This window comes from Pleurodeles waltl, chromosome 10 (genome assembly GCF_031143425.1).
Source record: "Pleurodeles waltl isolate 20211129_DDA chromosome 10, aPleWal1.hap1.20221129, whole genome shotgun sequence".
Lineage (NCBI taxonomy): Eukaryota > Metazoa > Chordata > Amphibia > Caudata > Salamandridae > Pleurodeles > Pleurodeles waltl.
In genome coordinates, this window is record NC_090449.1 from 762407885 (window position 1) to 762424584 (window position 16700).

General features: G+C 44.2%; 1 protein-coding gene across 1 annotated transcript in view; it reads left to right on the top strand.

Annotated features, from left to right (window-relative positions):
* The window catches only part of LOC138262453 (protein adenylyltransferase SelO-like), a gene marked incomplete at its 5' end in the record, with an annotated part of 306692 nt that overhangs the window by 200213 nt on the left and 89779 nt on the right, over positions 1 to 16700 (top strand). The window contains one exon of the mRNA XM_069212347.1: positions 5031 to 5160. Within this exon, the coding sequence (XP_069068448.1) occupies positions 5031 to 5160 (130 nt within the window). The remainder of the gene's footprint in view (positions 1 to 5030; positions 5161 to 16700) is intronic.

Below are 16700 nucleotides of genomic sequence, written 5' to 3' on the forward strand. Positions count from 1 at the left end.
AATTTAGACTTCGACGGATGGGTTATTCCATCACAACGGTGACGGATATCCTGTGTGCCAAAATATAAATCCCATAGGGAACATTGGGTTTTATATGTGGGCAGGCAGGATATCTCTCACTGTTGTGACAGATTAACCCGTCTACTGAAATCTATATCAGGCCCTTAGTGTTTGCTCTGGCTTGGTGGGAGCTTTGACATTTCTCCAGCCAAGCGAGAGCAAACATAGGTTTCCCTGCCGCACCAGTGCAGGCAGGGAAACCGCTATGTCGTGGGGGCAGGCACCCCGGGATATAGTTGGAGCCGAACTCAATGGGGGGAATGGGTCCCCAAGGCCATTAATGGCTCCCGGGGTGGCCTGCATGGTCCCCCTCCCATTTCTTTGCACGACCAGGCTCCTGGGGTTGTGGTCACAGGGCTAACTTCAGCCAGGGAGGGACGCCACATGCTCACCTTCATTTCATTGTTAATGCCAGGCCCTCAGGTGCGCTGTCCCTAGGTCCATAATCGGCTGGGGAGGAGGGGCACATTTGCTGAAATTCCTTCAGCGGTTTGGGCTGTAGTAGTGTTCAAAATTACTATGGCAAATTGCATGGGGAAGATGTTTTTGGGTCCCCCCCTTTTTCCTCGGCCCCCGCTTGGCAAATCAATCCAAAATATTCACGACAGCAGCTGAAGTAAGTGGCAAACTAGTTTTTAAAATTTTGTAAAGATTCATCAAACAACGCCAAAGCTATTAGCAAAACAAAAAATGCTTTTCCCATGGAAACTAAGGGCCTGATTACAACTTTGGAGGAGGTGTTAATCCGTCCCAAATGTGACGGATATACCACCAGCCGTATTACGAGTTCCATAGGATATAATGGACTCGTAATACGGCTGGTGGTATATCCGTCACATTTGGGACGGATTAACACCTTCCTCCAAAGTTGTAATCAGGCCCTAAGTCCTAACTATACCTACTGGCGACCACCGTAGGTAATAAATATATATATATATATATATATATATATATATATATATATATACATGCGCACACACACACACATGTATATATATATACATATATATATATATATATATATATATTCACTGAAAAAAAAACAAAGGGTACAGGGATTTTATAGTTAGGATACCTAGAAATTCACTGAAAATAAACAAAGTTAGGGGGACGTTCTGGTTACGCTCACATTTCAAGCGTACAAAACCATAGTAATTCAGCAGTTATAGTCAGAGTTACCTCAAGTAATTATAACTTGTGCCCTAAGGTAACTATAACTCGCGCCCCTCCATGCACAGTTTTTTCCCCCAAAAATGTACATTGATGTTATCAAAGATATCATGGGTGCTGTAAATTGTGGGGTAAATAGCACTGCATGGCGAGGGCCCCCCCTTTTAAAAAAAAAAAAATGATTTGTACTGTGGGACCATGCCCCCCGCTCACAATTCAGTGTAGTCGGGGTGGGGGGGAGATAGGTTTCTGTATGCAGATTATGCTATTTGATGTAAATCCGTTCAGTAGTTTTTGAGATATTAAAGGGAAAATACATTTTTATATCAAGGGCCGTGGATCCTCCCCAATGACTGCGAATATTAAGAGCTTGTGCACAGAGCTGCCGAGCTCTGATTGGCTACCAACACTTCAAACCAGGAAGTGTTGTCAGCCATCTTGGGACTCTGCTTCAGCACCACTTTTTTTTATCATATTACATTATTATTTGGTCGTTTTTACACATTATAACACTGTCTGGGCCAAGATTTTACCTCATTACTACCAGTATAACAACCAAATACAGAGATAAGCAACTGAAAGATGACCAGTTAACTGTTGCGAAGGGCCGTACACTGTGCACAAACACACGTTGCTACTTTTTTTTTTTTTTACTTTTGATCCATTTGAGTTGCAAACTTTTTTTTTTCATTAAAATGTGCAGATTATGTAGCAGACGGTGGATTATGTGGCAGTAGCAGAAAACCCACAATTATGAAAAAAAGCTGAAGCCTTAGAATCGCATAATTCTAGTGGCCCCACTCTTAGGTTATACGTTTATATATTAAAAATACTAGGGGTGTGCAAAACTTGTATAATTTATGTTTACATAATTAAATGAAATACAGTGCAATTATGCAGAATTATATATAATTACAAAAAATGCAAATCCTTTATTTCATGTTATGTTTTTAGTTAAAAAGCATCATTGCATCAAATTTTGGTGTGAGGATGTATTTAAACAAGAGCACTGCAACATCAGCTGCTCGCATTTGGTTGTTCTTGTGCGTTTGTCATATATTTTTACCTCGAATTACCACAAATTGCATTAGTTGCTGTAAATTTTGTATCCCGAACGGTGCATAATTATGCAAGCACAAAATGGTGTAATTTGGGGAATTTCATACAAAAAGCATAACACAAGTTTCCACCGAATTATGTGAATCACAGCATCATAATTTAAATTTCGATCAGGCTTAATAAATAACTCTAAAAAATTAAGAACAAGTAAAAAATCGATAACCCTACCAATGTTCTTGATGCCCAGTGTCACCACTGGGAGCTGTGTAATCGCCTACAACTGCACATAAGCAGAGAACCTACCTGATTGTCTTCAAGAAATCATTCCTCAGCTTCCACACAACCACCCCTTCCTTTACTCGTGTATTAATACAGTCAATCTAGTAGAGGACTTTTTTTTACTAACAATGTTCTAGTTGCTTCAATAGATGTAGGTACCTGCTGAACTACTAAGCTGAACTACTAACCATCTGAGAACTGAAAACGCTTGCTTCAACACAGAAAGCAGAATTAAACATTTAAAAAAAACGAAATTGAAATGCCGCAAACTCACATAAAATGCAACAAATCAGCAATTCGTCAATATTCCACTGCTCTAAAGAAAGCAATATCGATAAAGAATGTATTTCCAAATGAATTGTTATGAATTCAAATATTTCAACATCCTCTGATGTATGGACAGGTTTATCAGATCCCATAGTAGATTACAGCACATTGGGATCTATGGCGATTCACAAATCTCCCTGGGCAGAGGACAGCTGTTGAGCCATATCTCGTTAAAATTATTGGAAAAAGTCAGATATGAAAACCATGTGCTTTCCAACCGTATCTCCTTGCAATTCCTCCTCTTAGCATAGCTTCATAGTGGCTAACATTTTTTCGTTGGCTTGTTACAATGAAAAAGCCTTTTCTTACGTGGTTTTATATTATATAACAAAAGTGCATCACTGGCAGGAGCAGTGCAAGCAAGCATCCGTAAAACAGAGAAAGGTTAAAGGATAAGTATCAACAGGGTATGCTTGACCCCCTGTCAGGGGTGTCATGAATACCCCCCCTCCATCCCCCCAACACACACTTTAGCAGCATGAGCGGAGAGGGCTGTCACTGAACAGTTCTTTGTCATATAAAACATTTAGGTTGGCATTTATGGCTTCGTGGCTTCAAATGGAGGCGAATAAATACCACTGCAAAATAATAGCAGGATGACCCTCTGAGGTAGGGCTACCAATGGATGAAGAGGGCACAAAAGGAAGGAAGGAAGGGTGGAATGAAAAGATGGGTGCATGGATGGTTAGAATGACAGATACTGAAAGGAGAACAGAGAGAATAAAATGGAAAAGACAGAAGAGAGAAGTAGAAAAGATGGAAAGAATAAAGGAAAATAGGAGAGAAAGATGGAAAGATTAGAAAAGGGATTAAGAGAAAGAAAGAAGTGAATAAGGAACCAATAGAAGACAGAAAATAAGCTGTAAACAAAGGGAAATAAATGAAAAAGCAGAATGAAAAGTAGATGTTAAAGTACGATGGAAAGAAGTAAAGATATATTGGGGGATCTCTCCGAGTCCCCAGAGGTAGCTAGGCATTGACTCGCATGTGAGTGTTCCTTCGCAACTGCCTGTAAAACCTATAGCTTTGTTTAACTAATTTATTTTTAAAAAAAAGTGCACAGCAAAAAGCTCATTATGGTCTCATGTTTCAAAATGTACCTTCTCTGAGGCAGGTCAGTCACAGGGGCAGCCCTTGATGAATGTGATTATTTTGTGATTGCCTGAATACAATTCCCTAGAAAGTCTCAAACGTTTAGGCCAAATGGTTTGAAGGTGTAAAACGTCCCTTTTGGCTTCATTAGTTTCAGGATTCCCTCAAAAGAAGTGCCGGGCTTACTCACCTTTGTTGCTTGCTTGCTCAGTGCCATCTGGGATACAGTGCATGCTGTGTCAAAGGGTTATACCCATTCTGTGTCTGTGGGGCAATGCGTTGATACTTAAGGACCATGATTCAAAGTAAAGTGGTATTTTTATTTTCCGGCTACCCCTTTCCTCCTGCAGCATATATCCTGCAGTAACACAAAATTGTGCCAAATAAGCGAACACTACCGCTACTCATTTTCAACCTCGTCTGTGTAATCCACAGGCTAGCAAGCACCTTTTCACTGTACAAAAGCCAAAATGATTGACATTACCGATGCTTGTTTAAACTGTTACCCTCCTCCAAACGCCCTTGCACAGAACTAGGCGCGTTCACTCTCTGGTTCAATATGCGTCTTTTATTGTTATGTTATTGAGGGCTGCTTTGTGTTAACTGCCGGACCCTCGGCTGGGTGCACTGTCAGGGGTTCAGCCGGGTGTGGCAGAGGACCTGGGAGTCAGAACCTCTCTCCCAAGTACGTAAAAACGTGCTTCCAATTCCTCAAATACAATTGGCTGGAACTCGACACATTGTTTAGTCGGCCTTATGCAGTCTGCTGAAACAATTGAAGGTCATTATGTGGTTAAATTAAGAAAACAGCAGGTGCAGCCTTCTTTATCGACTATAAATTAATTAATTCTTCATTTGGCAAATGTTAAGTCTGACTCTCTGGGGTAAACTTTCCCGCTGTCGAGCGCTCGGGGTTCCTACTGAACTTTTACACTTTTCAATGCTAATATGAAAAATGTTAAAGTTTTATATTTTAACCGTGTGTGTGTATTTTAATTACCCCAGTGTAGCTGTGTAATAAATGTTCTGTTTGCTTTAAACAGATTTCGTTCCAAACACATCGGATGATGAGGGGAGGTACAAAATCGGGAATCAGGCCAACGTGGGAATGTTTAATCTGAACAAACTGCTTAAAGCCCTCAACCCTCTTTTGGACTCCAGGCAAAAACAGCTGTGAGTATCCTTCCAGAGTGTCTCAAGTGCTGTCGGGTAATGCTGGTTTTGCGCATGCGTAGGCATGAATCTCTTTAACCGTCTGGTGCTGAGTTCGTACATGTGCTGCGAATTTACATTGTATTGAGGGCCTATTTGTACATAACAATTTGTTGTCTTACAGAAATCATTGTTATATTATCTATGCATAAATGTATTTGTCACTTGCTGCAGGGTGTGTCTCCTTTATTAATTTAGGTTATCGTAACTTTTCTGCATTATAGAACGATTTGGTTGTGAATGTCTGCAGCTCTGCGGTTGCTTTATTGTGTTTGCAAGGCTTGAAGAGGACTGACCTAACCAAGCCAATGGATGGGAGTGTGGAGGAAGGGGGCTGGCCCTCAGCCGCTGGCTTTTGTGGACTTGATAGCCAATGAGTTGGATTTGGCCGTATGTTAGTAGCACAAAAAGGTGATAGATGGAGTGCTGAACAGTGCAAACAGTCACCCCCAGTCTCAGATCTGGGTTTAATCCATCGTCCTTTGGCTCACCTTGACACCCCAGTTTGGACCCAGCCGTATGCAAATCAGTCTTGACTCTGTTCCTCATGGGAACAGTCCAGCCTGAATTGCCAAGCCAGGTCCTCCCAGGACCGGAAACAAGCATCCTGAGACCGGTTTCAGGGTATCACCATTCATGAGCCGTATGTTAGTAGGCCATGTTTTGGCTTCTTTACAAGGGAGATTGTGCCTGTTTTAGGTTTTGGACCTGGCACACAGCAGTAGATAGGCAGCAAAACACAAACTGGGGAACGGAGGGAGGTCAGGACTGGTGTCAAAGAAAAGGGATGATTGGTGGGGTGATCAACAAAGAGGTATCTTGGGCACACAGTGAGGAATGTTTAAACTGTGAATTTGGAGGGTGCAGTGAGAGAATGGGAGGGAGGACCTGGGGCTAGTTGGTTGACCCACAGAAAGAATATCTGTACAATAGAGAATGGGTTATGGGCACACTAATAGAAAGCAGTTACCATTGGGACACAAGTGAAAGGAGTGGCGAGACACTTGTGGTGTACCTGGACACTTACTGAGGACAATTGGTAAGAGACAAAGAGAGAGCACCTTTGAAGGCCAGCTAGGAGTGAAAACTTGAGGCCTGATTTATATTATGGCGCACATGGTACTCCATCACAAACGTGACTGGAATCCTGTCCACCATATTACAAGTACTATAAGATTTATTGCTCTTGTAGTACAGTGGACGTGATATCTGTCACACTTGTGATGGAGTATTCCATCTGCCGAAATATAAATCAGTTCCTTGGAAAGGTAGCCTCAGGAATGCAGAGGGAGTGTGTGCCTGCTGCATCTCAAGGGTGATTTGAAACTTGGGGAAAAAACGGAGTGAGTGCCTTTTAGAGAGTGTCACAGGATAATCAGGGATGCGATGCAGGAAGATGTATCATCTGCTGAAACAGGGAGTTGGACTTTAGGACCATTTAAGGAATACATTTAAAGTCGGGGCACTCAATAAAAATCTGGGAGAGAGAGGGAATCACCTAAAGTGGGTGTCGGGTGTAAATGTGACGTGGGGCACACAAGGATTGGGAGACTGATACATTAAGGACGATTAGGGGAAGGTGTATGAGGATAGTCTGGAGCATGGTGGTAGGGGATGGGTGGTGCCAGTAGAAGGTGGCACAGAGATGTCTTGTTCATTTCAAAGATGATGTGAGAGCCTAGGGCACTTGGGGAGTAGACATGGTGAGGGAGCATAAGAGGGATAAAGGCCTGAATTACAAGTCAGCCGATTAGGTGCCAGCATTAATGTTTCCATCTAGTATCCACACACCTAAATCTGGCTATAATGAGTTATCACCATGTGGACCTTGTTGTACATGGTGAAAAACCACATGCACATTTCTATTCTTGGCTGAATAATGGAGCGTTTTTGTCTCCTGTTTGCAGTATGCTGTGGGAAATCTGGGGAATCGCTACAGGTTTGAGGTAGGGGTATTGTGGGCTTATAGACTCAGTGCAGGCTCTGAACTGGCTGGGGGGCAGTGTTCCGTGCCCCCTCCCATTTGAAGTTGATGGGGGTCATGCAGATGCTGGGTTGTGCCTCTGCCTTCAGGCCATGTCCTGGACCCACATTTGATTTCACTGTGTACGTTTCCGCCAAGGAAAATTGATCTAACAGTCCTGTAACTAGTAATCCAGAGGAGTATCGGACCAGTTGTGATAGGGTAGAGGGTTATCCCCCATTGGGATATTGCCCCACCCAACTTGTAATTGGGGCCAAAGTGAAGAGACACCTGAGAGCAAGCTGTGCAGCATATAAATAGCGGACACCTGATGCACTGAAGAAAGGACACTGTGTGGACAATCAACGTGGGAGGGCAGAGAAATAATTTGAGGCATAGATTGTAGGGGCCACTTGGTGTTGGCATATGAAGAGGTGACCTTTGGTGGACAAAAGAAGTGAGAAACATCTGTGGGCATTTAGAGTGGGCAGTTAAGGAAAATGGACACCTGAATCACTAATGGAAGTAGGAGCATGATAGACAATTAGGATGGGCATCAGGGGGCACTTAGTGTGGGTAGGAGGAAACAAAACTGGTCTTTTGGTGCTCCTGTGGCATAATTGACGTTGGCACAGTGGCAGAGAAATCTGGGGTAAATGGTGGGACATGTGTGATGGGAGCACTTGGACATTTGGGAGAAACAGGGATAGGTTTTGGGGGTGCTCTGTGTCATAGAGAGAAGGGGTGCATTGTGGTCAGGTAACTGGTCATGAAGGTTACTGAGATGTGATGCCACAGATACATAGAGATGAGGGTGTCTGATGGAACCTACAGGAGGTAACGGTGGACTCAGATGGGTGTACCTAATGCTCAAACGAAGGGCACTCAGATAAGCCAGTGGGCACAGAGCCAAGTCAAATGTGCGTCTGAACACAGCACGATAGCACCTTGGGACACTTGTCTGGTCATTTGGTGGTAGATGGCATGGGAAGGTTGCACCTGGGGCATAGGAAGTTAGAAACTGTTTTGCTTAGAAAAAGCAGTTAGGATGGGGCCTTGGAGATAGAACCTCTGGAGCACACTGGGACGAAGGGGGCTGGTGTACTGACAGAATGTTATGGAGCGGGTGGCACAATATGTGTCTACATAGCTCCTTATTCTCTTCATTAGTCTCCTTCAATTTCCATTGTACCCCTCCCTTCTCCCTAATCCTATGGCCTCTCACCTCCAATTTAGCATTTGAATAGGTGATACAGGTGAAATGGAAGATAAAAATTTGTGTTCATTGGCCAGTCCCTGAACACAAAAAGGGCCCGCACTAGAGGGGACATCAGTGGCACTTTGATGACCTTAAAGAGGACAATTGTGGCAGTGAAGTACGGTAACAGGTGGCACTTGGAGATGCAGAGAAGTAGTGGGTGTCTGGGTCACTTGGTACAGGCAAGGGTTATGTCGACACACAACCTGTGAATGGTTGAAACCATTCCTGACTTGTGACATTTGAAGCTGTAGAATGATCAGTGAAAGACACAGAAGCATTGGTGGCCTGATGGTATTAAGATGAGCTAATAAGGCAATAAGGGGGATGCATCAGGGGACAGAGGGATATGAGGTGTCTTTACAGCTGGAGGACTTTGTGCCTGGCATTACTTGAAAGGGCAATTAGGACTGAGGTGCAGTGTTTGCCGGTTATTGGAGGGTGTAAATGATTGGGGTTCACAGAGAGAGTTGTGAGTTCCGTCCACTGCATGAAATGCAAAGAAAGTCTGTGGACTGCAGCTGATGGAGAGCTGGCACCTTGGGACACATGAATAAGAGAACTAAGAGTGGCTGCTCCTAGATATGGTACTTGGAGAGGGCTACTGGGCTGGAGGTACAGAAGACAAGCAGACTGATTATGCATTAAAGAACAGTGCACTGAAGTACAGGAATGGGCTCTTGGAGCACTGAGAGAGGCTATATGGGGCAATCCTGATGGGACCTGGAAGGCTCAAATTAGTGAATTTAGGGGCTACTTAGTGGACGCACTTGGCACTAGGGCCTAATATCCAAGGGAACTGTTGAGACTGAAGGTGTAGCACCTAAAAGCATGCAAGTAGACATTTGAAACTAGGGCGCTAAATGCCTACCTATGTTATGTGCAGTCCAATTATGAGTTATTCAGCCCAGAATGGGAAATAACACATGGACCTAGTTTTACCGTGTGAAAAGCTGGAAAAATAGACCCTTGTCAACTCTCATTTACTTCTTTCTTTGAGCAGGTGGTAAATGGCAGCAGGTCAGGGGTGACAGGTGGGTGTGAGCAGGGCCTCCGGGGCTGTAGAGGCTGGTGCCAGGCAAGGGAGGAGTCTCCATGCTCTCCCTTGCTGTTCGTGTGGGTTGAGCTATGCTGGCCTGTGCTTATGCAAACAGTCCCTGCCTAACCTGCACTTGACTTTATAGATCAGCTGTCAAAATCCCTTTCAGTGGGCCACTGGGCATGTGGGAGTTACTGGGCCCACCCATGGTGTCTGAGGCCTTTCATCCCTGAAGTCTCCTACTATTGATCCCGCTCAACTGGACCAAGCATCCTTCTATACCTGACACTCAGTTGAGTAGCGCCGGTCCAGCAGTTGGGGCTCCTTCGGGAGAAAGCGTATCAAGAGGTTATTTTAGCGTTTATGTAGGCACATTTATTTTAGTTTGGGTCTGAGGCCTGTGCCCTCTCACCTAGTCACTTGTCATTTATTCCTCTTATTATTTTAGCAGGGCTTCATTTAAGTGGCGATGTTTTATTATTTTATATCAGTTGCCCTTCCATGCAGAATTGTTATTCATTTCTCTGTACGGCATTCCATCCTGTGTTCGCTCCAAGGCTATACACAATAGTTTACCAGGTATTGCCGTTCCAGAGAGTGCAATGTCTACCTTACACAGACATATTATCACATCTGGACAATTCTCAGAACACCAACATGTTTTATTATAAAACAACTGGCTGCCTGAAAATAGGTCAGAGAGGACATTCTAGCCAGCCTACCATCTCATGCTGCACGTCATCGCAGTTTCTGCTGAAACCTCAAGCTTATTTTTTGTCTACGTGGGAGGACTCCCAGCAGACTAACAGACCTCCTTGTTACCTCTAACACAGGTATGGAGATTGGGCTTCCTTCCTGGGACTTGATGGGTGGATTAGGACTACCACTACTATTTGCTCTCATGTAGAAACTTAGGGCCTAATTACAACTTTGGAGGAGGTGTTAATCCGTCTCAAAAAGTGACGGATATACCACCAGCCGTATTACGAGTTCCATAGGATATAATGGACTCGTAATATGGCTGGTGGTATATCCGTCACTTTACCGTCACTTTTGGGACGGATTAACACCTCCTCCAAAGTTGTAATCAGGCCCTTAGTAGTGTAGGTGGCGATATTAGCACAACTATTGTGACTATATGGTGGCACTCTTCCTGTGCTTCAATTTCCAGGTCACCGCTGTAATAGTGTTGTATTTCATTATCCTTATAGTCACAATACATACCTTTTTACATAGAACGCAGGTGCTTCAATAAAACCTATTGAACCAAGATTCGGCTTTTTTGTCTTCACATGTTTTTCACCAGCTGTCCCGGCAGATTTCAGGAAATTTAGCTCATGTTGTGGTTTTTAGAGAGGGTTGACTAAAAACAGTGGGAGGTGACTTTTTATGTTTTCCAAAGCAGGGATAGATTGCAGCTTTTATAAGAAAGCAACTTAATTAACAGGCATGACACTAGCTTTGAAAATTGGATTTTATTTATGTTCTTAGTGCTTCTGCTGTAATTGTGTGCTGATGAGCGCTCTCATTCTGTGTGCTCGGTTGAAGTAAGATTGTAGCCCTTTTTCTATTTTAATGAAATATCCTGTATTTTTGGCGGTAAAATTCTGGTCACCCTATCTAGAGAACACCAGAAGGGGTAGCAGATGGCACCTGAAGGGAGGGAGTTGGGGCTCAAGTTCACAGCATGTGGGCATATTTGGAAGTGGCTAATAGGAAACCACTTCTGGCGGCACTTAGACGGCAGCAATCTGGTCCATTGTTGCTGGGGTACTTTAAGGAGCAATGTATTAGGATATCACTTGGATGGGAAATATGGGCAGACTCTGGGTTATGAGAGATGTGTCTGGGGGGGTGAGAGTATGGCATTGAAGATGGTAATTCAGTACAATGGCAACTGGGGCACAGAGGAAGGATACACTTGGACACAATTGGAGATGAAGACATTGAGAGGGCCATCTAGGGCATAGAGGTAGACCACCTCAAATGGTGCAATTTTAGCAGTGAGGGCTCAGTGGCTGTTAGTACTTCGATGGACTATGGAGGCATAGCACCTGGAGACATGGGGAGAGAGGTATAGGGGCTGGACAGTCAGTACGGAGACAGTGGTAGGATACACAGCAGCAGTCTAGGCACCCTGACAGGTGCTTCTGGGAAGGAGGATATAAAGGGGGCATCTGTAGCGCAGAAGGAGTTGGTATTGTCCAGACATGGAAAATGGCATATGGGGCACACAGAGAGCATATTTCAGGTCTTCAGATATGAAATTTGTGGTAAAGGTACAGAGCTGTGGCCCTGGGCAATGAGAAAGAGCCACTTAATGGCAATCTAAAGCGGATCAGAGGAACCTCTTTGAGAAGGCACTAGAGGGTAGGGACAAATAATGGTGGTAACTGGGGTTAGTTGATGGTTAGGCCTGCAGAGGGGGACCTGTGGCAAAGGAGCGTAAATGAATACATAGCGCATTTGTGGGTAGAAGTCACAGAGATAAAGTCTCTGGTACATTGGACATAGGGGATGTGGGTATGGAGCAGGCATCAGGGGAGCTGAGAGTGGTGTTGCCTGCAGGCATTTATATTTGGCAGCTGGAGTGGGGCTGTAGAAGACTGGCATCTAAGACATAGAAGGGGAGTGCCTGTGGGCACATAGAGATAATAACTGTGATAGAGACGCAGATTATGGGCATCTTGGATACCGAGGGACGGAAGGAACCAGTGTCAGGGGGAGCAAAGCATTAGGATAAGTGCGGGATGCATCAGGGGACCTGAAGGGGACACATGGGGGCAAGAGGCATGAAATTGTGGCTTTTGGATCAGGGATAGTGATTACCTGCTGGCAGTCAGGGATTGAGTGCGTAATGAGGGTCATCTGTTACACATAAGACATAATGCTAAGAGGCACTAAGAAAGGCATTTGCTAGTGTGTAGACTTGGCCTCATAGAGAAGAAAGCAAGAGGTCAACTAGAGGAAGCAATTGATGGTGGAATCACTGATTCTTGTGTTGCTCAGGCAAAATAATTGGGACTGGCTGTACAGTGGGCACAATGTGTTAAGGAGGATCAGAGGATACAAATGGATGATTGACCTTTGTATAATGAAAGATGTGGCAGAGCACATAGAATGGACACATTGGTGGTGGAAGTGCAGTGTATGGAGCAATTAGGATCTGTGAGGTCCACAGATTGGGATAACGTTGGCAGTGCGGGGCATGGAATGGAAACATCACAGGTGCAATTGGGGATCGGGCAGAAGGAACATTCTGTTGGGTGTAAGTGATGGCAGGCAGAATGATTAGTAACCTAGGAACATTGAGAGGTAGATAAGAGCTTACTTGTGTGGCAGAATGAGCGTTGCATGGCTGAAATCAGAAGGCATAGGCGTATGGGTACAAAGAGATACAACGACGTACCGAGAGTGGAGATTTTCGAGGAAGAAAAAGTAGAGGAAGGACAGCGGCACTGATGGGTGAAATAAAGGAGACTTGCCATGGACTCAGGGAAGTGGCATCACTGTGTACCTAGAGGGAATGACTGGTGGAGAAGAAATGGCATCTGTGGCGCTTGGAGAAGGCAGGTGGGCACAAAGGAAGCATCAACGTAGGGGTAACTGAGGGGCACGCAGGGTGCAGTTATTACCTGGATATTGATGGAACATTTCATTGTGAGAACTGGTGGCACCTGAGGGCATGATGTGTGGAGACTTGGCCACAAAGGGAATGGGTGTATGAGCCCATATAGCTTTGGGGTACAGAGCACCTAAGTGGGATTCGAGCTCGGTGTAGATGAACATTACGTTAGAGTTACTGCTGACACGAGGGAAGTGGCAGTCTGGGGCCGCAAAAAAGTAAATTAGGAAGTCTAGTTTGCACCACACCTGTCCTCCCCTAGATGGCACGGTTATTCCATGCATGCAATCTTACAAAAACTTGAGATGTTTCACTACCATTTCCAGCTTCCCCACTTCTGAACAGAGGAGCCCTTTGTTTGGGTGGTGAATTTTTAGACGAGGTCAATGGAACCTCTAACTACCGTAGGTCCCACGCGCAATATCTCACACCCTTCATTCAGTTAAAGAATGGTTAGCTCCAGGCACGTAATCAAAACATTATCCTTGTTATTTATCTTCACAACCTCAACGTGAGCTATTCCACATGCCTTCTCCAAGCATTACTCTCCATTTTGCTCTTGTGGGATTACTGGTATGTGGTAAACTGTTTGGAGAATTCTCTTCACTGTAAATCTGATGGATGCTGCATGTTCTCCACCAAACAATCTCAGGCAGGAAATCTGTGAAGATCCACTGTAATCGAGCATTGACAAAGTCCATCTGTCTGAGACTTTGAGTGCAGCACAATCTAGCTGCGCAGAAAAGGTTTCGAGCTGCCAGAGGAACCTTCATGAAGGCATCCTCGAACCCTCTCAGTAGTAGGAGGGCAACTGATTCCCTGACACATCCAGCCACAGAGGCAAGGTCTCCTGACTACTCCCACTGCAGGAGAGTAGACTCCCCACAGCAGCTCCCTGTAGGGACCTGTGGTGCAGGCAGGCACCATTGAAAATGCTAGAGAGCCTTGTTTGAGTCTCATTAGACCTCACCAATTCCCAAGGTATCTGAGGTGTCGCTGAGAGAAGAGCCACACGAGTTCCAGTCATTTCTACTATCGCACTGCCTCAAAAGCTCAATGGCTTATTCAAGACCAGTGAAATCTAATGGGACTTTTATGTCTCTTCATTATTGATATGGCTTTCATTTTACCAGACTCTGTTGGCCCTGCAAAATATACCTAGTGCAACATGTCTGTACTTGCAGTGAAAAGTTTACTTGCTGTAAAGCCTGCTCAGTAGAAATCAGTTCATTAAGTAATAATGGACAACATATTTCATCCTTAAACAATGGACTTTTCATGAAAATCCAGTGTTGTTATTCACAACAGTTGCACACCTCAAACAAACATTTATGAGGATGCCTCTCTCTATACTGAATTATATACCCACTGTGCCAGTGAAATGCTTTGCTAACAGGCAAGACTGCCTGCATCATGAATGACAGTTACAAAAGGAAATCATGTGAATGCAGCTGATCAGGAGGGTTGTGGGGTGGGGTTGCAGATTTTATGCCACTCTTCTGCATATTGATGATATGATCTCTGAGAGACAGCTAACGCTGCATCTAGCCAGAACTAAAATGCACTATTCTATTTGTTCTCGAATTGTTCCCTCCATTAAAAATGTCCAAATTTCACTCCAAACCAAGAGGATAATGTTTCACTGTTAAATCCGTGACAATCTTTCACCCGCGTCTCACGTGAAAGCTGCTATGTTGAGCAGACTAAACTAGAATGGTGACCTGGTCTTGGCGATGGCTATGTGAAATTCACAGCACTGTACAACCAGGAGAACTCCAGAAAAGAAAAGGCCGTAGAAACCACTAAACCGCAAATCTACACTGCAACTTGACGAGGATAGTGGCAATGTTGATAGTACAAATGGTTGCCCTCCCACACAAAATTGATCAACAATTCCTTTTAAAGTCACAGTAGGTGTCAAGTAGCCTGGAACCACAGAGATGGGGCATGACTGCGCGAGACCCCTGCGAACACAACCTTATTCCTGGCATCGGGCGAGTCTGGACGGGACTGACATCCGCTCCATGGAAAATGGTGACTCTCGCCTAGGGAAAGGGCAGACTTCATATCTGGACACCCTTACCCGATAGTTTTGGCCTGCTTATTGACCAAATAATCCTTAGATGATCAGCCTTTCCTGCCCGATTTTTAACTTTCATTCGTGCTCTTACGTTTGGGGACTTACAAACTGCATGCCTTCTTCAGCCGCATTGTATTGCCTACTCCTAAGAAGCAATTAAGTACTACTACTGTCCGAAAGGGCCACTGTGCCAAAGGTATATTTCATATTCAATTAGAAATACCTAGATACAATGCCTATCGTCCTCACCAGGGATTGTTACTCTGCAGTAATACCCCAAACAAATAAATGTTTTCTTCTTGCTTCTGGTGCAAGCGATTACTTTTCATCTCCACTGATTCCTGGATACTGCCAGTGCTGCTAACAGTAAATCTTAGTGTGAGCATATAGCAGCAAAGGGACAAGGCCATTTATTGTGGAGAGGCAGGATTCATGCAAAGCATCACTGCACAGCTATATGTAAAGAAACAATATATTTGAAGCAATACGAGGACTGTTAGCAGTATACACTGATGAAAAAAACGTAACCGCCATCTTCAAAGGGAGAAATTACTGAGGGTGAGCAAGAGTTTCATGAAGCTTTTTTAATTTTACAAACTTTAAACGTTTGTGTATTTTGCGGTAGAAAAATATTGTGAAATATTCCTTTTTTCACAATAACTCATCTACAAAGTGTAGGAGGCTGGACTGGCTTGTAGTGAGTACCTAGGGGTACTTGCACCTTGCACCAGGCCCAGTTATCCCTTATTAGTGTATAGGGTGTCTAGCAGCTTAGGCTGATAGATAATGGTAGCTTAGCAGAGCAGCTTAGGCTGAACTAGGAGACGGGTGAAGCTACTACAGTACCACTTAGTGTCATATGCACAATATCATAAGAAAACACAATACACAGTTATACTAAAAATAAAGGTACTTTATTTTTATGACAATATGCCAAAGTATCTTAGAGTGTACCCTCAGTGAGAGGATAGGAAATATACACAAGATATATATACACAATAGCAAAAATATGCAGTATAGTCTTAGGAAACAGTGCAAACAATGTATAGTTACAATAGGATGCAATGGGGAAACATAGGGATAGGGGCAACACAAACCATATACTCCAAAAGTGGAATGCGAACCACGAATGGACCCCAAACCTATGTGACCTTGTAGAGGGTCGCTGGGACTATTAGAAAATAGTGAGAGTTAGAAAAATAACCCTCCCCAAGACCCTGAAAAGTGAGTGCAAAGTGCACTAAAGTTCCCCTAAGGACAAAGAAGTCGTGTTAGAGGAATAATGCAGGAAAGACACAAACCAACAATGCAACAACTGTGGATTTCCAATCTAGGGTACCTGTGGAACAAGGGGACCAAGTCCAAAAGTCACAAGCAAGTCGGAGATGGGCAGATGCCCAGGAAATGCCAGCTGCGGGTGCAAAGAAGCTTCTACTGGACAGAAGAAGCTGAGGTTTCTGCAGGAACAAAAAGGGCTAGAGACTTCCCCTTTGGTGGAAGGATCCCTCTCGCCGTGGAGAGTCGTGCAGAAGTGTT